This window comes from Agelaius tricolor, unplaced genomic scaffold (assembly GCF_023055355.1).
Source record: "Agelaius tricolor isolate 1412-34295 unplaced genomic scaffold, bAgeTri1.0.p SCAF_14, whole genome shotgun sequence".
Classification (NCBI taxonomy): domain Eukaryota; kingdom Metazoa; phylum Chordata; class Aves; order Passeriformes; family Icteridae; genus Agelaius; species Agelaius tricolor.
Window position 1 is genome coordinate 13,546,033 of NW_027269274.1, and position 21,959 is coordinate 13,567,991.

At 37.5% G+C, this 21,959-nt stretch overlaps 1 protein-coding gene across 4 annotated transcripts in view; it reads right to left on the minus strand.

Annotated features, from left to right (window-relative positions):
* Positions 1–21,959, minus strand: part of CACNA2D3 (calcium voltage-gated channel auxiliary subunit alpha2delta 3) — a 385,811-nt gene that overhangs the window by 295,189 nt on the left and 68,663 nt on the right. For all 4 annotated transcript variants that reach the window (XR_011681184.1, XM_071439768.1, XM_071439767.1 and 1 more), the window contains one exon: positions 6,973–7,089. Coding sequence is in view for 3 of the 4 variants with exons in the window: in XM_071439768.1 (XP_071295869.1) it covers positions 6,973–7,089 (117 nt within the window). In the remaining variant the exon portion in view is untranslated. The remainder of the gene's footprint in view (positions 1–6,972; positions 7,090–21,959) is intronic.

The window sequence follows — 21,959 nt, forward strand, 5'->3', positions numbered from 1 at the left end:
CAAAAGTATTTATTTTTATAATTCCAACAAATAGATTCAATGATATGCATTTACAATATGAGATCAGGAGCCTAATTGAAAATTGAGATGACAGTTGTGCAAGTGAAATTAAGTTTTAATTAAAATATTACTATTTGAAGTTTAAATCCCACATTGAAAGTTGGACAATATGACTTTGTTAAAATAATTATGTTAATGTAAAGCACTAAAATATGCTAATACCCTAAAACACTGATAAGAAAGAAGGATAAATAAGACTAATTTATCCTACTTCATTCTTCCAAAACTACTCTACTGTTTTTCCTGCTCTCTGAAGCACTATTTTATGTTGATTGCAGAGACTGAATGGTATGTACTGTCACAGTGAAGTCTAATACAGGAACTAATCCGTGAAGTGGCTGGATTTCCTCACTGTATTTTCACATAAATGCTGCATAGTTGAATGCACTATCTTTAAATACTTTTTCCTTCTTTTCTTGGCACTGGAGGTGAGACCATCATAATTGTCTCCTGCAGCAAATGCTTTGAAGTTTTCTTTACAAGTCTTAATTTTTTTCCTTTTTATGTTATGACTACTTTTTCCTTTTTCTAAATTTCAACTTCAAGAAATTCACTAAATTCCCTAAGACTGACTAGACCATGGATTCTTTTTTTCCTTTAACATAACAACAAGACAGGATTTTAAAGACAGACAAAATCCAAAGATGGTTCAAAAGGCTTTACTTTTTGTAGATATTTATTTCAACTCTACCCAGACATGAAAGCTCTACATTTGCAGAGCTGTAGTAGAATTTTCTCCAGCAGGGATGAGCTGGGAGCAGGAATTCCTGGATATTGCACATCCTGTACACGACTCCCTGGAAATCCTGGCAAACACATATCCCCCAAAACATCTCCCTGAAGTTTTCACTGGTTTTCTTTGCATTCTCTCCCACTGAGCTTTTCCATGTTTCACCTCTTCCCCCCTGCCAGGACCTGTTCTGACAGCTCAACTAACCTGGGGTTTAGGACATAGGAGAGTTAAATATTTCATCAATGCACTTGGGCTCCCTGCTATGATTCAGAGTGGTCTACAGACAGAACTAACTTCCATTAAAGCTGTCTATTCCACATTTATTCCATTACACACAGGTATGAGGTAAACTGATTTTACCTATTTCATTTATTCCTCCTGTTTACCAGCAAATGCACCTGAGGGCAGTCTGAGCTCTCACACCACAGCCATGGGATGTGAATGAAGGTTAAAGAGAAAAGAAGCCCATCCACACTGCAATAAAAATGGATTCCCCACCCCTCCTTTTCAGAGCTCATAGCAGTATCTGTTTACAAATACAAAAATTTCTTGACAAACTCAAAGAATTAAAAGGAGAAGCAGCAAGGTGGGATTTAGTTGATCTGCACTAGAATAGGTTTGCCAATCCCTTATTTGTTGACTATCCTAAATTCTACACATTTACCAAAAGCAATCTTCAAGTCCAATAGCAATAAAGAAGAAAAAAATTTACTGTGCCTTTAAATATTCTCCAGATGATGGCTATCAAGGTTATGTATTATGCTATTGAATACTCCACTGTCAGGGGATTGCTATCCATCTTTTCATTTTCTAATGTATTCCAATTTTCAAAAAAGTAAAAATAAAGCTCTTCGTGCTTTCAAGAACACAAATTTATTACTGACACATGAAGGAGACCAGTAAAACTATGAGCAAATTTAAATGACACCAAAATTAAATAGCAACAATTACAGTTAAAATACTAAATGTGAATATAAAAATATTGCTGAAAACCTTTAATTTGTTAGCAGTAATTAACACAACTGTAGCCATCTCTCCTTTATTCCTTATGTCTTTATTCTGTCAGTTAAAACTATTTATAGTGATACTGGGTTGATTCACCATAATTTCCTTCCACCCACAACCATCTATAATTTTTTTTCCCTCAGTAATTTTATAAACTTAATGTTGAGGTTTTCTTTTTTCATTTCCATCTGCAGATTAAAAAAACCCTCTATTGCTATATTTAAAATAAAAAAATCAGGGGTCAATACAGCCCCCATTTGGCTGCAGCTGTAAAGAGTTCACATTGATATTCATTTTTTTTCTAATTCTACAGATGCAAATTAGCTCAAGGAAGGAACTTAGTTTATTCTATCTTTGAAGTAGTGAGCCCAGAAAAGTAATATGTTTTGACATTAAATATCTATTTCTATTCTATTATATAAATATAAAATATGAATGATTATTTGCTTCTCTTCTCAAGAATGCCATTCCCGATCTAGCCTTGATCAAAGTGATAGAAAATCAGAATGAAAATACAGTGCAATAAAATGCACAGTAGGCATTCAAGCCAGGGCACATTTAAAACAGTCTCCAAAAAAAAAATCATTTCAGAATGCACCTGGAATATTCCTCACTGTTGCCTCAAATAGGAAGGAACTCGCCACTAAGTTACACACTAAAAATAAGTTAAATTCCAAGTACACTCAAGGAAAGATTAAAGTATTTGGAGGTGGTTTGTAAATAAAGCTACAATTACTGACTACAGTATTCAGTATTAATTTTTTACTGAGCTTTCCTACACTCTCTGAAATCTTTTGCAGTGCTCTGAATGAAGAAGCACTCCCCTAGCAACTTTCACTCTCAGCTTTGAATTACTTGCTGTGATCTTTTGTTCATCAAATCAAGTTCATTTTGCACCCATTAACACATCCCTTTAAATAAAAATTCATTTATTGACCAGGACACCAATTCACCAGTATTTGATTGGAAATATCTGAATGCAGTATGTGCTGTTTAATACTTTCTCACATATATATGTACATGCAGAAAAACCATCGTGAATTGCAGCTGTTGATACGGCACATATAAACCCCAAAATGCACATCTGAAGATCTGCACCCACACAAATACACATGTGCACACTAAAATGTGCACACCACATAGGCATATGAGTAAGCACAAATATCTCAAACACATACATTGCTCGAACTGTGCATAAACCGTACCATCCTAACAGTACCCAAAAAAAAAGCTCAAAGACTGGTGTAAAAATCATCAGTGGAAAAAAAATCCATTTCTCTTCATTGCAAACGTTTGTTAAATGTAAATGCTAATATTCTACTCCTTGGAAGAACATTTGTCTGCGTGTGGAATTTCATGATAAAAGGCTTTAGAGTCCCAGGTTTCTCTAGATAAACCCCGCTGGTTTACTGATGCATGAATGCACTGAAATTGAATTACTGTACAACAGCAATTACTTTTCACAGTACAGTTATAATGAGAATCAGCTTCACAATGAACACCAGGTAGCTATAGTAGGAAAAGTTAATAAAAAGAAGCCTCTTATTTGCATTTTCCACTGCAGCAAGTGTAGTTGCCTTAAAGAAAAACCATCCTTAACACTTGATTTGCCATCATAGCAGTGAATCAACAATAATTTTTATAGCACCCCTTTATTTTCCAGAAAATATTAATGAAATCAAAATTTTAGTACTAAGCTAAAGTTATAATAATAGCTTTTCAAACATTCCCTAATAACTTGGTTATCTTTCATTTTGCTCTTTTTCTCTTCCCTCTAGCCTTCGATTTTTTCCCAGTATGTCAATAACTAGGAAAAGTAAAAGCACCAAATGAACAATTTTAACCTCTTTTTCACTATCAAGTTTGTTGGCATGGTCATTGTTACTTACTGAGCATTATGTCACATAATTCATTCCCATTCAGTTTCAAATTAGTAAAGTCACTGAAGTATCATAAAACCTTCTAAAAATTATATTCAAAAGAAATCACAGGTAACTTTAAGACTGATGAAGCAAACTTCCTATGAGTGAAATCAGTAAAAGTCCCAGAAAAGCAGCAACACCTCAAGTGACAGCAGACTACACAAAGGTCTCAAATGGATTATTTGTGTTTGGCTGTAAAATTAAAACAACTGCTGAACAGTACAGGAAACATTTCTGTGTCTGTCACCTTATGGGCAGTAAGATTTTTCCCATCTCAAGATTTGTAATATTTAAAGTAAATGGATCCATTTACCTTTGTCACAGATAGAAACAAAACACCAGAGGCACTGAATCAAAACACAGCTCAGGGATTTTAACTTAATTCATGTCACAAATACTTCAGAATAAAACACAAAGCTGCCTGCCTGAAATTCAATCAGGTAGGGCAGCATTAGGAAGGAAATGGTTAACAGGAATATCCTGAACTGATATAAACCCAAGGTAAATAGTGAACACTGGGGAGAAGGAGGGGGGGAAATGTTGCTTGCAAGGTTTTCCATCAGAAAGTAGATGACAAAAGGTTATATAATTGGTTTAGTACTTTCAGTTTTCCATTTATCTTATGTATCTGACAGAACAAAAATAGGACAATCTGTGATAGGATAATTGCATACTGAAGGGTAATTCAAACAGGGAATGAATATGATAAAAATCACACTGAACCAACTAATCACTATGAAAAGCGATGAGACAGAAAGATAAAAATTCATCCAGAATATTAAGGGGGAGAAGGGAGAAGAGTTCACATGTGATTAGTAGCTTCAAAAAAGTTCATATGTTTGAAAGCATCAAGGAGAATCAAAACAAAAAAAAAAAACCAACAAAAAAAACCTCCACAAAAACTCATTCTTCTTGGCCTTTTCTACAAATCAAACACTTTATGTGCTATGAATTTTTGAACACTTTCAGAGTGCTTCATCTGCTAACACCTGAAGAAGTATGTTTAGCCCAAAATGCTTCTGGATAAAACATTTTAATGTGTACTTGAAGCAAATTCACTCAGTGGTGTAGGGTAACAATTTGGGCTAATATTAGAACACATTTGCTGAGTCCTTGGACTTGCAGCCTCACAATCATGTCCCTGTTATTTCTAAGGCTGAGGGATATTTTGTATGATACTCTTCATTTCGGACTCCCTCCAACGTCACCACCAATATACCTGACATATTGCTCTGAATTGTACATTTCAGTGCTCTTGCACAATTTTCCATCAAAAGCTAATGTCAAAATTCAAGTATTTTAGAGACAAGATGATCCAGTACCAGGATGGAACAGAGCTCTTAAGTGTAGAGGAGTTTTCTAATTCCCATCTCACCTCCCCAGATATGAGGGGAAAATCAGTTGTGATGAACCAAGGATGAAATTTTTGCAAAACCTGTGTTGTACCAAAGGTTTTTGTACTTCTCAAGATGCAAATTACCAAGCACTACTTACTACCAGAACAGAATGGGTCACTCTTTACATCTCCAGCATCAAAAAGGACCAATTTATATAATTAAGCAAAAATTAATAGCTTAATTTGAAAGTACACTAAACAGATCATTTCTTAAAAGAAGTAACCCTGTCCAAACCATGCTTTTAGCTTCCTTTCCAAAGATGGAAACCTTCCAGAAAGGCTGTGGATTTCAGTCACTTTTTCCAGCACTAAAATCCATTCACTCAAGATTACACGCATGGTTTAACTTCGCGGAATTTGGGCTTGTTTTCACTCAGAGCATGGTGGTCTATATTGATCCTGTATTTTTTTTCCCTCCTTAGATAAAAACACCATCTGTATGAAGAGACCAAACCTGCTCTAAACATTTGTTATGAAGCTCTAATTGAGACACAAACTGCTCTTCCCCACCCCACTCCTCCCTGGTGGAATTCTATTCCCTCACCAGCCAAGTGTGCAGCTCGCTGGTCACCTCTCGCTCTGAACAAGTGCTGCTCCAAGAATGCTTTGTTCACATGATGATCTCAGGGGAGCAGTTTTCTCTGCAAAGAAACAGGGAAAAGAGTCCTCCCCCTTCCCCAAGTCAATATTCTTCAGGCTTCTGGAAGCTGTTGCACACATATTAAAGTGTAGTTTTTCCTCTGAAAAACACACTGTAAAAATAGCATTGCGGGGTTCCATGTTTATTGTCTTTCTCTGCTTCCCTGCCAAGTGAGCTCAGTTTTACAAGCTGAAATATGTTTTACTTCACTGCCAGCCCTGAAAATTCAACCTCTTCAACGTAGCCAAATTCCTTCCTCCCTTTTGCACCATAACAAATGATACAGGGCTGAGGGTGGAATCGTATCCTCAGTCACACAAAAGGAATCCCTGTCCTCGGGTGATACCTCCAGCTCTGCACTGGAGACAGGAGCATCTTCAGCTCAATTGAGCAGCTAAGTCTGGCTGAAATAGAGCAGCTGATGGTAAACAGCAGCACCATCCTGTCCTGTGAGTTTGCTGACAGGGGTGATGCCACACTCTTCCAGGCAGTCACCTCAATTTCTAACAAAGAATAATGCAAAAGGAAAACTACAACAGGAAGATTTTTTTTTTTTTTTACTCTTTAGACCACACATGTTACAACAAACTCCTATTTGATATAACAAAACATAAAAATCTGAACTTTTTTCTTGGTTTTATAGTAAGTCTAATTGACACCAAAGCTATTACAAAAGGAGGATCAGAATGGAGATAGAAAAATACAGAAAAAAAAAAAATCAGAGAGCAGTCTAGTTATTCAGTGATCATTAACAAGTTGCCTGAAGAGTGATGCTGTACTTACCACAATTAAAATGTTTACCATTTGAAGTGTTTGCATCTTTTTCTGAACTAAAGGACAGTTACTGAACTCAGACATTTCCCTCCAATACTATTTGTATAATAATGAGCACTGAAATTAAGTCTGCTTTGGTTGGATATTTTAAAATCTAATATTTCAACCCTATGCACTTAGGTTTTACTGCACACAGTGATGTGTTACAAACTCATATTGGAAATTGGTAGTCCCAATCTCGTTGCACTCTCTTACATTTGTCTATTGATGGTATACATAATTTAAATCTATTCTCTTGAACAGTGATCCTAAAATACTTCTGAATGCTTTAGCATTTCCACTTCAGCACCTTCAATTGCTAGTACAGCCTTCAGAGCAGAGCCTAAACCATATATTTAGTTTTACATCATAGAAGGAAATAGCAGATTGTTCTGCTGCTTACCCGTACGGCCTCAGACTTCTTATGAAACATTTCTTCCATATTCTTTGCTAACTTTTTCACAAGCTGAAGGCCATCAATTTCTTCTATTGCAACATCCTTCTCATATTCTTTGTATTTCTGGAAGAAGAAAAGAAAAATAGGGAAAAGTTACTCACAGGGAACCAGCTGAAATTTTGACAACTCATTATTCGTTTTATATTACATTTTTGCTGACATTCCTCATTTATTTGATGTTTATTTGCGTGACAGCAGGCTGCTTTGTGCCAAGATGCTGTCATGGGGAGAGAATAACTGGATTAGAACCAGAAGTCCATTTGAAAAATAATAACAATATTTATCTCATGCACTGTAGGAAAACGATAACTCCCCTTCACAATGTTTAAATTACTCTTTCCCACAACTAAACAAGAGCCAAAAAAAAGTAACGAAAAATCCTTGTATCTCCTCCAAAAATCATGTAAAAACAGTGATATGATTGGCAATCCCTATGCCTTAGCAACCTAGAATCCTCCTCAGCTGAACTTCCTGTAGATGCCTATTTCACAAGATTTATACAAAACTTACATTAGGAGTACTCACACTACAAGCTTATCTAGACATGCTTAACTTTTCATGCAAAGAAAAGCCTAAACAGAGCACATCAACTTGAGCCTTCATCTAAACACAAGCATCAAAGCATCCTTTAGCCAATATCATGAGCATTATACTTCACAGTGTGAATAACTCTCACAATGCCTAAGCACTAAAAATATATTGAAAACAAGTTTTATCCTCTATTTTCTGCATATCAATACTCCAAGGAAGCTTCGTAAAAATTAATTATTAAAAAGAATTTCATGCTGAGGACATCCTTCTGCCCCACGTTATTGCACTGCAGCCTGTACTCTAAGAACTGTTGGCTTCTACTCTGGCCAGGGTTTGCCTCTCTCTAAAACATGCACAGTTTTGTTGAACTGATCCCTGCCCATCACCAAACCCTTCACCTGACCACAAACCTGCACCTCCATGGCACAGGGAGGGAGAGGAAGGCACTCCTGCCTCCTCCCAATCAGCCCCTGTGCCAAAAATATCTCTCCAACCTCTCCAGCAGACTGGGGCAACCCACAGTGTTTGAGTGAATAAAAGGAAATGGTGTCATTAAAAAAAAATTATCATTAAAATTTGCCTGTAGAATGATGATTTTTATAGAACTCCAGAGAGACAATGGAGAATAAGGTGACCAAAAACAGTGGTTCAAAGCAGCTGGATGAATATTAAAATGTTCAAAACAGTGAATAAGCCAGTTATGTCCTGGCTGGTGATGCAAGAAAGGACTCCTCTGTTAAGAGAATGCCTGCACATGTTGTACCCATTTCCCCCAACAAAACTAATTTTCAAGATAGACTGACACTTTGTACTTCCTTTAAACTTTACACTTCTCTGTAAAAACTTGTGTGAATGTTTTGATAATGAAACAATATTTAATAAAACATAATTTGCAGACAATTTCAGAACAAAGTTAAAAATACAAAGTTGTCAGTAAATATTTAAGGCAATATTTTATATATGTAATTTCAGAAATAACTTCATTTTTCCACATTATTGCCTGTCATGAAATCTCTAGTTTGAGACCTTAATAGCAATCTAGCAACCTAAGAAACCTCAAACAAACCCCTTGCATTTTACTCCCTCGAGGCAGGCAGAGAGATTTGGGTTTTCCCCCCTCTTTGATCTGCACTTAGATACCATCAACAGAGTTCTGATTTCAATTCTTGAAGTCCATTTATGTCATTACGCGAGATAAAAGGGATTTTTCTAAAATAGAAAAATGCACTTTTACTTTTTATTCACTGGAGAAAATATAAGAGCACAGTAGACAAGAGAGGCAAATGCTATTGTAACCAACACCATGATAAAATGCAGTAAATGATCAGTAAACTGAAAACACTGCCAGTTAATTAATGATGTCAATGTCTGTCCACATCCCACAGGATTTGACGCTTTGGGGAATTTTAAACAAATCAAGAACAAATTTGAATCCCTTATTTCCAGCTGCACAGATCATGTTCAACATATCACCTCCTGATAAAAATGTTTCCTTTAGACTTGACCTTTGAGTTTTTAGAAAGTATTCTAAAATGCATCACTTGAAAAGACAGCTTTCAGGTCATCAGATTTATTGATTTGAGCTTTGCCATTGAGTGAAGAAAGCCAGGCAATTATTCACAGTGCTTGCCTGAAAACTGAATGGAACTGTTGAAATCCACAACATTTTCTAGGCACACAGAGCCCTACCACATGGTCTATTAGGCTCTTGTGAAAGCACATTAAAAAGCCACACTTCTCAATGTTGAGTAACGGGTACTTGTGAAAACTAAAAATAACTGGCACTCAAAAGAGATGTGAATGATTTCTTAACTCCTCATTTATGATCTTGTAATTATGCCAGTTTATAGTAAATAAATGCATTTTTTCATCATTCAAATGCCAAAGTTCCAACACAAAAGAAGAAATTGGAAGAAACAGAAGATATTATTTCAGATCTATTTGAAAAGACCCCACATCTTGCATGGTGTGCAACTCTGCTCAGTTGCTGGAAACCTTTAACATTTGCAAGAAAACTAGGAGACTTTGGTCTGCAAGACCCTGGGCAACCAAGAGGTTTATGTAATACATATTTTATATTTGGAATTCCACTGCCATAAAAAAATCACTTCTATCATTTTTTCAGCCATCACTGGGAGGTTCCAAAACAGGAGAAGTATGTGGCTGGAAAAAACTTGCAGCTGTTTTTGCTCTCCTGGTGCCTGGGGGGGAGAGGTGCCAGCCTGACCTGGGGGTGTCTGTGCCCACAGTGCTCACTCTGCAGGATGCTGGGATTTAGATTCCACCCATAAAGAACCTGATTTTATAACAACTATCAACACAGGAAACCTGAATCACACAGGATAGTGAAAAAACAAAACCAAACTACAATAAAACCACAACAAAGACTGTCATTAACATTGCATTCTCTTCCTTTCACTGCAGAGGCTGTCTGACCTCCAGGCCCTCAGCCTTTCCCCATCACTAAATTTTTACATATTAAATTTGGGGTTAAGTTTCAATAAATTAAAATAGCAAAGGCATAGTCTCTGAAATGAATTTGAAAAAATTTTTTAATGAAATTATTATATTTTATGTCATCTTGAGAAAGCAGCATGACATTATTTTTCCAGTTAAGCAAAGTGAATAGTGGAGAAAACCGAGCTTTTGGGCCTTCATACTCCAGACTTGCAAACTACCTTAGTGCACTGCCACTATGAAGCTGCTCATAGAAACAATGCCTTAAACTATCATTTCCCTTCCCTGTAAAAAAATGAAACTGATGACAAAGTTGTTGTTTTATTAAAAAAAAAAAAACAGCCCTTAAGCTTTTTTTAATCTTCCCTAATTTTACTTCATTAAGAGAAACTGATAATTCTCATCATTTGTAACACAGGCAATAATACATGTGTATTTTTATTAAAAGGAGAAAAAATAGCTCTAACTTTGCTATAAACAATTGACTTGCTTAAAAAAGAGTATGAAATATTAGAGGCATAGTTGGAAACTTCTGATAAACGAATTTCCAATTGTCTAGAAGATGAAGCAGGTACAACTTCTGATTTGCTGCATTATAAAAAAAATACTTGAAATGCTGATTCTGTTGGCTTGCAAAAATCACCATTTGGTAAGAAATTCTCTAGAGACACAAGACCATTTATCATTTGAGAAAGCCCACAAAAAATAAATTATTTCTTCAGTATCTGTTTTGCCAGATCATTTCACATAAGCACCGGGGAAAGACAGACAGTATTTCACTGTCAGAACCCTTAATGCTTTTATGTTTTTCACTGGTTTAGGTGTGGGAGTTTTTTCTTGGTAAGTGATCATCTAGAAATAACAAACCAAAAAGCTATCTGCACAAAACTCAGATCAGAAGTGTTTAATGCAATCTAAATATTTGGCACTGAAAGATAACATAAATGCCCACAGACTAAGAATTGCTAACAAAAAAATTTACCAGAGTCCCCAAAACAAACAAAACCAAGCAAAGTCAAACCACACCAAAACCCATGGAGTTAGAGTGACCAAGGCAGGAAAAGAAATCCACTCCTGAAGCAAGACTCGACTTCAGCTTAAATTTTTTTCTCCTTGTTTTTATTCTAAAGAGAAACATGGTCTTTGTGATCCTATTTGTATCTACTTTTATCAAGTCTAATCAAAATCAAGATATTCACCTTTGTGCTGTAAACAAAAATATTTCAAGTTACTTACATGTGTGCACACCATCCTTAGTCTCAGTCATTGAAAAGGGCTCTGGTTGCTTTGTACATCTGCAGAACACTACCCATTTATGATGAAAATTCTCCCCCCTCCCTGGGATTTTCAGAGCCAGTAAATACCACTACCATCCTGATTAAAGAAAGGAATTCAACAGGAATCTTGCAATAATACTTTAAAAGTCATCTCTCTGTGTTGCCTGTTTGGAGCTGTAATTTGCCTCTGAGGTGCATTCATAGCTCTATTGCACACGCTTCACAAATGTTGCTGGTTGAGAGATTTTGTCACGGGCATGTTAAAACTATATGTGCATATATACATTTTATGTTTTATAATGAAAAAGCAGAACCAGCATGCAAATGGCAGATCAAATATCCAATCTATCCATTGTTTCCATGAAAAAATTAAATGTGTGTTTACCCCATGCCATTTTCAAAAAACCACTTTCAGATGTGCAAGCCTCAATGTTGCGAATGTAAAGAGAGATTGCATAAACATACACTTTTGATTAAATCACCAACTTTTGATTTCAATTAATATCTCTGGCCCAGCAGAAAGGCTGTGCTATGCAGAGCTTGAACAGTTTAGAATTGTTTCACTCCCTCTGCCGTGCAGTCCCCTGCAGTGACTCCCTTCAGAGAGGCAGTGCTGGACTGAAGGGCCACAGGAGTTAATAAACTTAACAGAAATATTTTGATTCTATATTTAAGATACCCCAACCATCAGATGTAATCAATGAGCCTGAAAGGCTGCAAAACGCTTGCAGCTGATACAATTTGCAGCTCTTAAAGCAGTTTCTTTAGTTACAGAGCCAAAAGTTATGCCACAGTCCTGACCATATTCTTGACCCCTAAATGCATGAATTTATCACTAAAGTTGACTTTCCTAGCTGAACCAGCCTTGAATTTTTATGTCAAGTTCATTTAAATTGTAGGGATCAGAAGGCTGATAATAAACTATTTTTCTATGCATAAAGAAATTCTTTTTTCTTTCAAAAATCTATTCTTCATTGCCATCTAACATTAAGCCCCTTCATTTTTATTTACTCCTCTTAATGTATAACAATTTTTACATGTATTTTTTTTTTTTTGCACAACTGTGCAATTTTTTTTAAAATGTCATTTATTCAGGGTGTTTTAAAAGCATCTTTTCCTCTTTGCACTTTATATGGGTTTTGGTTTTGTGGGCTTTTTAAATTATAGAACCCCAAACCTGCCATATACATGGAGCAAACTCAAAATGTCTCATTAGTTGCTGCCTTACTCCACTAACAGTTCTGTTGAAATTTTAAAAAGCTATGCACAGAGCAGGGACCATAGCAAAATATGGCTCTGGGCTTTTGAATCAAAACAAATATAAATTACTCTTCATCTGGAAAGTCTATCACAGCATTTTATAGGACAATATCCATATTCAAATTGATGGGACTAAACCAGTGACAGTTCAACCCTTATGTGGCCTGAGCTCTTGCAGTGCTCTACCATAGAGCACACATCCCTTCTGGATGTGGGAGAGGGTAGAGCAATGCCCAGGAGAAGTTTGAAAATTATCCAGCACAGGCTCTGAATGCCTCATTAGAGCTGAGGGGTCACTAACCATGTATGCACTGCTGGAACAAACCCGACTGCAAGGCAAATGAAAAACCTTCCCCAGCATCCCATGTGCATGTGAGGGGGAGTCTGAGCTTTTGCACTGAGCAGAAGGGTACTCAGATGGCACAGGCACAGCAGAGATATCAAATACAGATGGTGCACTCCTCTGACAGACTCATCTGTGAATCTCTCATTCCTACAAGATTCTGTATTTTCCCCTTATCACACTGACCCCATGGTGGGGTGGTTTTGTCAGAGTGCCACTCTTATGCTGCTATCTGTTTCTCCTGACTCTGAACTGCATTCATTCAGTGGAGCAATTCTAACAAAATAAACAACTAGGGCTTTTTTATTTTGTTGTTGAACAAAATTATTTTAGTTCAGAGTTGGTATTAAGTTTTTTACCCACAGAGTTCCAAAGAATTTATAAAGCATGTAGATTAAAATCTCCATGTAGAAGAGGATATTGGGCTATCCTTAAATTCAGTGATGTGCCCAATGTCACACAACAGTTCAGAACTACAAAGAGAACAAGCCCTCTTGGTTATTCTTCCAATGCCCTGCTCAATAAACCACAGTCAGCTTTGTTAACTTCCTCTTGATCTGCATGGCAAGATGAATCACAACAGCGCACTTCTCCTCACCTTGACATTAGAGAACTCCTTAGTAATTGAGAGTTTGTGTTACACCACATTACACACTCCTATTAACCTTTCCTGAACCTCTTTGTGTTGATGAAATCCATCAGCAATGCCCAGTGTGATTGCACACTCATTTTCTGCAGAGAAATTCTCACTCACTTCATCAAACAGCTCCTAGGAGCTCTGGATCAGCCCATCACATTTGACTCCCACACACACTGGTGACTGAGGAACTCCTGTTGCCTCCAAGTTCAGTTTGGTTACTTCACAAAAGACACTTTTAAAACAAAATATTGGAATATTTTTTGCATACTTCTTTACTGCGATTAGTTACTCAATGCTGTACCTGGTATGTTGTAGCCAAAGATCAACTATATCCTGGGAAATTTGTTATCATCAGCAGACTTGACAAGGATAGTTACTGCTTTCCTTGCAAAATAATTTGCACATTAAAATCACTGCAAGGGCACTATACTCCCAGCATATTTAATCTTTACAAAGATATTTACCTCTGACCTATTTTTACCTCATGGCTATATGTAAATGCCACAAAACCCAATCCATTAAAGCATTCAGCTGAATGATCATCAAAACCAAACAACCCAACTCCTGATTTAGCAACATTCCTCTGCCCCATCTGTGAAATGCCACACAAGGTGTTTCCTTGAACCTTTCACAACTAGATATGTTTATGTCTATCTATATATAAATAGATATAGCATCTATATAACTGAAAATACCATGTGAAGAGCATTAATTGGAATACAAGCATGGTTAAAACAGCTCAGCTAGTGGGGGAAGATAAAGGCTACTCTACCACAGAGTACTTCTCATCACAAGTACAATTTTAGAAAAGCAGCCACATTGGTAATGCATAACTTATAGCATCTAATAAATTAAAAGATAAGGAAACACACTCCAGGAGGTTCAAATGCTTTCCCTCTGAGATTAATTCAGTATTTCAACTTTTACCCAAAGTAGCTAATGAAAAGAAAATCACCACAAATGGGTGATCCAAATAACGAGATAGGCAATCTAATTCCAAGCAAACAGCAACTGGAAATACACTCCCATCTCTCCCTGTAACAGAGTTGCTTTGGTCAGTGCTAACCCCAGTCAGAAATGTCTGGCAGGGTTTTCCTGGCTGCCCATGGCAGAGGCACCTGGGGCTCCTTCCCCAGCAGGGTCCCCTCACCAGCTCCCCTGAATGTCAGTTTAATCATAACTGAAAATGGCTGGAAAAGCAACTATTGTCTTGCAAATGCTTTCAGGCATCTGAAACATCTCCACAGGCCAGCAAGGATTTTCAAGAGCTACTTAACAAAGGCTATTAAAGCTGCTTTGGAAATATATTTCACAGAAGCTGTCTATACAATTACCCACACCTTTGCTTCTATTTTAGAAAAGAACATAAAGCCCTCATTTAAACTGAATAAGAACATTCTGGAACTGCCCTGGAGACTCCTTTTTCCATAAGGCTGTTCTGGATACTCTTGAAAACTCACTACAGTATTTCACATAAACTGCTTTCCATGAGGAACAAAACACTTAGCAGTGTAATCTACAGAATTAAACACGATCCAGAGGCTGTGTTCATCCAAGGCAAAGCCTTCTGTGTATTTTCAGGTGAAAGTAAGTATATTAAAAGCATGTGCAACTAATGTGCTCCTCACAAAACACTGAAGCAATCTGAGAATGCAATCCTTTCACCCTGGACACTTTTTCTAAGCCACTGAAGATTCAGAAGGAGGTGACCTGACAGTTCACTACCATCACCAATGCTCAGCAGGAATGAGATACTACAACATTTTCTTTTGTACACAAAGCTGCATTAGTCTTCTCCAAAGGCCTTCATGGTTGCTGGAAACAAGAACACCCAAAAGAGACATCTTACTTTGTGCTCAAAGGTCACAGGATACAACCACAAAATTTTTTTTCAATCAGACATTCTGGTAATTCTTTTTTTTTCTCTTTATACTCCTCTTATCACTGAATGTCTCTTTCTCTCCTTACTGTTCCCCCTGGACCTATGCCTGCCTTACACCAAGCTCTCGTATCAGGTTTTGCTGTTTCTATAGACTTTTATTAGACAGCACTTCTTTTCCATCTAAGAAAAATTACACAATCGGCTTCCCACCCTTCATGGTTGCCCCTAAATGAGCAATAAAATAAAATAAGCAGCCAAGAAAGCTTGAAATAAAGTGGAATGTATGCAGAAGAAAAAAAAAAAAAAAAAGAAGTGTGTTCCAAGACAAACCTTTGCTTAGCAATATCCATGCCTTTTGAGAAGGTCCAAAAGCTCTGCTTTTAAGAACCTCTAATGGCTTTTGTTCCTCAGAAAAAGAAACACAATCTGCTCAGGACACAAATTATGTTTTGCAATGTTCTCTATAATGAACATTTGCCTGCTTGGATACCTCTAAACCATTGTGTGGTACCTTCAACATTAACTCTTAAATGAGCTTTTTATGTCATTGTTTGTCACTCTGAAGGACACGGCATTGATCCCTGTTGCTCTGGCTCACCATTGCACTTTTCTGTACACACCTGATACAAGTACTTCTATTGATTTAGGGCTTCAGAGAGGTGTCAGAAACTACAGATCAAAGGGGAATTGTAATAACAAGAATAAGCATAACACCTGAATACCTGAATTTGGGTACCTACATTTAGGCTCCAAATTCTTCAGCTCATGACTGAACATTAATTACTGTTTTCAAAAATCTGGACTCCCCTCAGTCCTATCAAAGCCAGCATCATCAGTCTATTCTCAGCATCTGTGAAAATCAGACCACCTGCATGTGGTCTGGGGGCAGATGTCTTGAGAAGAATTCAATAAGTTACCCATAAAAAAAGAAAAAAAAATATTTGGGAACCTAACTATAGCATTTGGCACTGCCTGGAAGTGTGAAAACATATTTGTGGTTTTGCCACACAAGCTAATGCTTTTCCCTTCCATATGTGATTGCCAGTCACTTATAAAACTTCAAAGAAAGAGCAGAGGATGGCCAGCCCTGCTGTATCCTTCTGGAGAGCAGCAGATCCATCATTATTTCCTTCAAAGCTCCACAAAACAAACTGGTGAACAGACAAGGACAAACAAAGGGTTAAAGTTCAACTGCCAAACCACCCTTAATCCAATATTTAATAACTGCCTTTGAAGGGCTGTAATATGATATAAACTAATGCCCTGGACAGCAGAACTTGTGCAGATCCTTTTCTCTTTGGACCATTTAGCTATGAGAGTCTTAGACTGGCATCTGGCACGCTGGCTCTCAAAATGTTTTTCCCTCAAAGTTTTTTCTTTCTCACACTTTTAAAAATGACACTTAAAACCTCATTAAGGAAAAGTCCTGTGCATCAAAATGCAGCCAGAGTTTTGTTTGTAGCTCTTTCTTTGGTTTGCCTTTTCTTTTTTTTTTTTTTGTTTTTTGCAAGTTTTTTGTTTGTTTTGGAGTTTGTTTTTTTTTTTTTTTATCAGTTGTTTTGGGTTTTTTATGAAAATTGGATGAATGCTCTAAACAATAGAGTGGGTAACATATCATACCCACATGTAGGTATTCCCAAACATCACTGCAACAATTCCAAACAATCACTGAACAATTCCAAATGTTGCCGAGAGGACTGAAGTGCAGCAGCCCCAATTTCTGCTTTTATTTCTTCCAAAATTGAAAACTCAAGCTGGTTTTATTAATTGTACATATCTGCTAAATGACATCACCTCCATCAAAACCTATCATACAAAATGAACAAGATTCAGACCCTTTACTCAGAAATTTGTGTACTCTTACACCTGTATTACAAACCTGTCTTTTTTTCCTCTCTCAAAAATCCCACAAAACTAAACAAGAAAATAAGTTGGCTACAAAGCTAGAAAAGATTTATTTTGGTGTACCCACAAGTCAGTATCTGATCAGATTGGAAGCATTTCAGCAAACCATCAGCTTAGTTCTGTTTGTGAAAACTTAAAAGAAATTTGCCCAAATTAAATCTGAAGCAAACCTATTTCAAATTAAAATGCGGGGCACATTCTTTATTCTACTACACTGAGAGTTTTCCAGGTTCAGTTCACTGTAAAACACATACACAAACATGGGATGCTTGTCACAGCACAAGTCACAGTTGAGACAGCCACCATACACAGGGTATCCTCACAAAATTTCAGAAAGCTTCAACCCATACACAACAACTCCTTACCAAATCAGAAGGCTGCAAGCATCTGCCCATGCAGAGTAACATCACCTCAGGAGGCTGCAGGGCTCTGCCCTCCTTGTTCTCCAGCCCAGCCTTTTATCCCCTCCTGTTGATGCCCTGCACCTGTGTGCCCTCTGCTCCCTTTGGTGGTTGGTCAGTGCCCCTGGGCACTCCATGGCTCATTGCTGGCAGTGCTGCTCACAGCTGTAGCTCATTGGGGATGAGGCTGGGCCAGCCCCATTCCCAATTACCACAAACTGTGTGCCTACAGATTCTTATTCAGCTTTTTTTCTGATTCTCAAAAGGAGTAGAAAGGGTTTTTTGTAATTTAGGAATTCATTACATGACCAACAGAGATCATCTCACAAAAAAATGTGTATTACCTATAGGAGCACCACAACAGATCATCACCCTAGTATATAGAAATAAACCATCTAAATCCAGAGGCTGTAATAGACTGCACAAACAAATACATTTATCAGAAAAAGTCAAGAGCTTTGGCACTAGAAAGGACCCAACAACAGCTTTGTTTTGCTTGGTCAATAAACCACTATTAATGATAATGCATCTATGAATTAAAGATGCATCAATCTGCATAGCAGAGAATAGAAGCCATGAATAACAGCCAAATCAATACTATGAAGTTGTAAAGAGTACAGTGTGCTCTCCTTCAGGCTAATGGTAATTAATTTACTTTCCCTCCCTTCACACATGAGAGAAAGCAAGCAGAAGAACACAGTAAGCACATAAAATTTTTTAATTATAAAATGAACACATATTGTTATCTCCTTACTGTATCTTTTCTGTTCATACGTTTAGAGCACTTAAAAATTATTACTTTATTTGCACATAGAAAAAACAGCTTGTGTTTTTGGGAGCATATGCACATACCAGCTGATATTTTCAAGTACTGCAATTTGAAAATTTGTTTCTTAAATAAAGGATCTTGCTCTGATTGGGTTGTTTGTTAGTATAAATGACCAATGCCTAAAAATAACATTTCAGCATCACAAATACTCTCCTAGTGAATGTACCTGTAGAAATATTCTAAGTATTGTGTGGTTCAATATCCCATAATGGAAAGCCTTATCACTGAAAACTACATTTGTTTATGCTGCAGCTAAGTTTTTTTGGGTTTTTTTATTCAACTCTACTGATAATTAAATAATGTCCTTTCTTTGCAATTGAAAAAAAAAAGACAATGTTTATGTGATCAGCATTTAATAGAGGCATCTCCTTCCTAGGAAAAAAGACATTTGGAGGTCCTGTTAATCCAATGGACTGTCTCTGGACCAGCAAGCTTCTAGGAGAGGAAACAAGATAAAGTTACTGGTTCTCTGGTTTAAAAGAGAGTGCTGTTGCTTTCTAAAGAACACAATTTAAATATTCATTGTGTTAAAGTTCTTCTAAGTACTGTTTTTGTACAAAGTAAACCTTAGGCTGCTGTAATTAACAATGCATTTTCACAGACATGGAAATTAAAGTTTCCATTTTAAAAATATATCCTTCGTGACAGGGTTCAGCAAACTGCCATCAGCAGATTGCAACCATATCATTGCTTAATAAAAATACACAATTTCACTAAAGCTCAGAACATCAAACAAAGGCACCACAATCACAGGTCATTGCAAGGCAACCTATTGATAAATTGCTCAGTGTGCACCACAACTGCAATGACCTTGGTGAACTGCATTCAGGCCTCTAAGCAGCAGAGTCATTAACATATACTGAAGTTAAAATCACAAGTGGTGCTATTAAAGCAGGCAGAACAAGTCAGCACATAAAGATACCCCTGTGTGAATTAGGGTCTCAGTGGTCATTTCAAATCCTTCCATGGTTCTGTGAAACTGCTGCTCCCAAACAAGAGAAGCTGAGTTCTGAGTCTGAGCTGACCTTGGGCTTTTCACTGTGTAAAACACTCAAAGTGGGGCCACATCTCCATCTTGGGGAGCTTTCTGAAAGTTTTTCTGTGAAACAACATAATGCAAATAACCAAGGGAAAGGTACTCTCAATTTCCAACATGAATTTTGTCACATTAACCTACTGAAAATTATAATAATTATTTAGATCCTCTTCAGACCCTACCCTGCATTATAAACACCCTTAAATTTACTTTCCCTTTTTCACAACAGCATAATTTGTCCCTTACTATTACAAACATACAAAGAACAGTGTACACCAATAAAATATAATTGTGGCAAGTGGACATTGTGTTTGCATTTGGAGGCATGGCAGAGCCTGTGCTGCCTGCACAGCACTGCCAGAGGCACACATCTGTTTGTGCAGTTCTAGTTCAGTAGTTTAAGGAATGAAGTATCACCTCATTACAGAACTGCCATGTATGAGTGAATTTGTGGAGCTTGCCCTCCTCACAGTCAGACAGTTCTAATCTCCTTGCAAACCACAGTGGCAGCACAGAGATGGAGTGTTAAGCTTATCAGGCCTCATCTGTACCATCACCTACTTAGTTAAACCCAGGCCATCCATTTCTCTGTCATTTCTTTGTTCCTGAGGTGCCTGAATGCATAATAGCCACTGGCAAAAGATGCAAGATATCTTAAAAACTGCAATAGAACACCACCTACATTTTTTTTTAATCACAGACTGGAAACAATTCACAGGGACCATTTTAATCATTGGTTGCACTGCATGTGTTTCTTCTTGCTCTAGAATTCTAACTTGTATTATCACCACATAAGCTGTTATATAGAGTTATTAATTTATTTTATATTTACTTTCAGTGTCTGCACAGAAATTCCTGACCCTGAAAAAAGCTTGCATTCCTATCACAGTATCACAACTGGGAAGGGTTCTGATAACTGAAAATCCTTCAGCATAATAAAACCTACTCAACATCCAACCACTCTTTTTTGACATCAAGTCTCCTGTCAGCAGGCAGACTTTGGGAGAAGCCAAGAGGCATAAAAAGTGACTGCATCCTATGCTTTGGGGGCTTTTTTGAACCTCCTTTTGGAGCTTATGCTTCCATCTTGTGGGGGCTTTTGGAATCCTATGCTTTTTGCCCTGGCCCCAGCCTATCTTTTGCCTCTCCTGCCCTCACTGTCTCTTGCTCACCCTCATGTCCATCCTGTCTCCCTGTGTCCCTGACCAATGCCCTGCTTGTCTCTGTGTCCCTGCCTGGCCCACCTTGTCCAGCCCTGCCCACTGCCCATCCAGGCTCCTGGCCCAGCTCCTGTCCAGTGCCCAGCCCCACCACGGGACATGGACGGCGCTCCCGAGCTCCACTGTCCCTCTGTCTCCTCTCTCCCCCCTCTCCCACAGGCCTTTGCCATTTCTCTTCCTTCTTTTCTGTCTCTTCTGGCCCTCTTTTTTTGGGAAACTCCTTTTCCCTCTTGTTTTTGTTACCAATAAATGGTTCGCAGATCCAATGTTTGCCTCCGATGTTTGGCTTAATTTCATTCCTGGCCATCCATTTTCAAAATAACTCCTCTCAGTTTCCCAGTAAACACAACAGATTGCTACACCCAAACTCTCCTAAAGGGCTTTTGAACATGGAAAAGGTCATTTCACAGCAGCAGCCCAAGCCTGCCTGCGACACTGCACTAACACTTAGCTTGTGTGGATTCCTGAGCCTTATTTATGCTCTAATGGTGCCATCACACATCTCTAGATGTCTCTAGAACACCCTAATCAGATGCTGAACGATGCCTTGGCTGATAAGGAAATGTTTTCCAGCCTTTAAAAAAACAAAAAACTGCACTGTTCATGATTTGCTTTTGGCTCTTTCTTCAAAGTTTTCCTGTTCCAACTGGTGATGAAAAGTCAAACCACAAGAACACTGCCAATCAGTACATTCATGCAAGTCTGAAAAATAAAATTATACATTTATAGGGAACAGTGAAAGGGAGCACTTACTGCAATAAATTATAAAATTTCGCAAAGTTTACATTAAAGAATATTACTTTGATTTCTGTCAATTTTACAGCTTTTCTGTCAATACTGCATTTGGAAGAAAAAAAGAAAATCAAGCAATAAGCATGCAAATACTCCAATCCCACCCCTGGCCCTTTTATATTCTTGGTTCAAATCAAGAGTGTTTGGTGATCTCTTGAGAAGAGATTTGTGTTAGAAGAGATTTGAAATTTCTTCCCAAAACACCAAATAGAAAAATCATATTAACCCACTTGCTTAACCATCTAAAAATCAGGATTTAGGGGCCTCAAGACGTGAAATAGGATAAATTTTAAAAAGAGCCACTAGAAGCCCTGACAAGACAATATTTCTAAATAAAACAGTGGAGTAGAAATAGAAGTA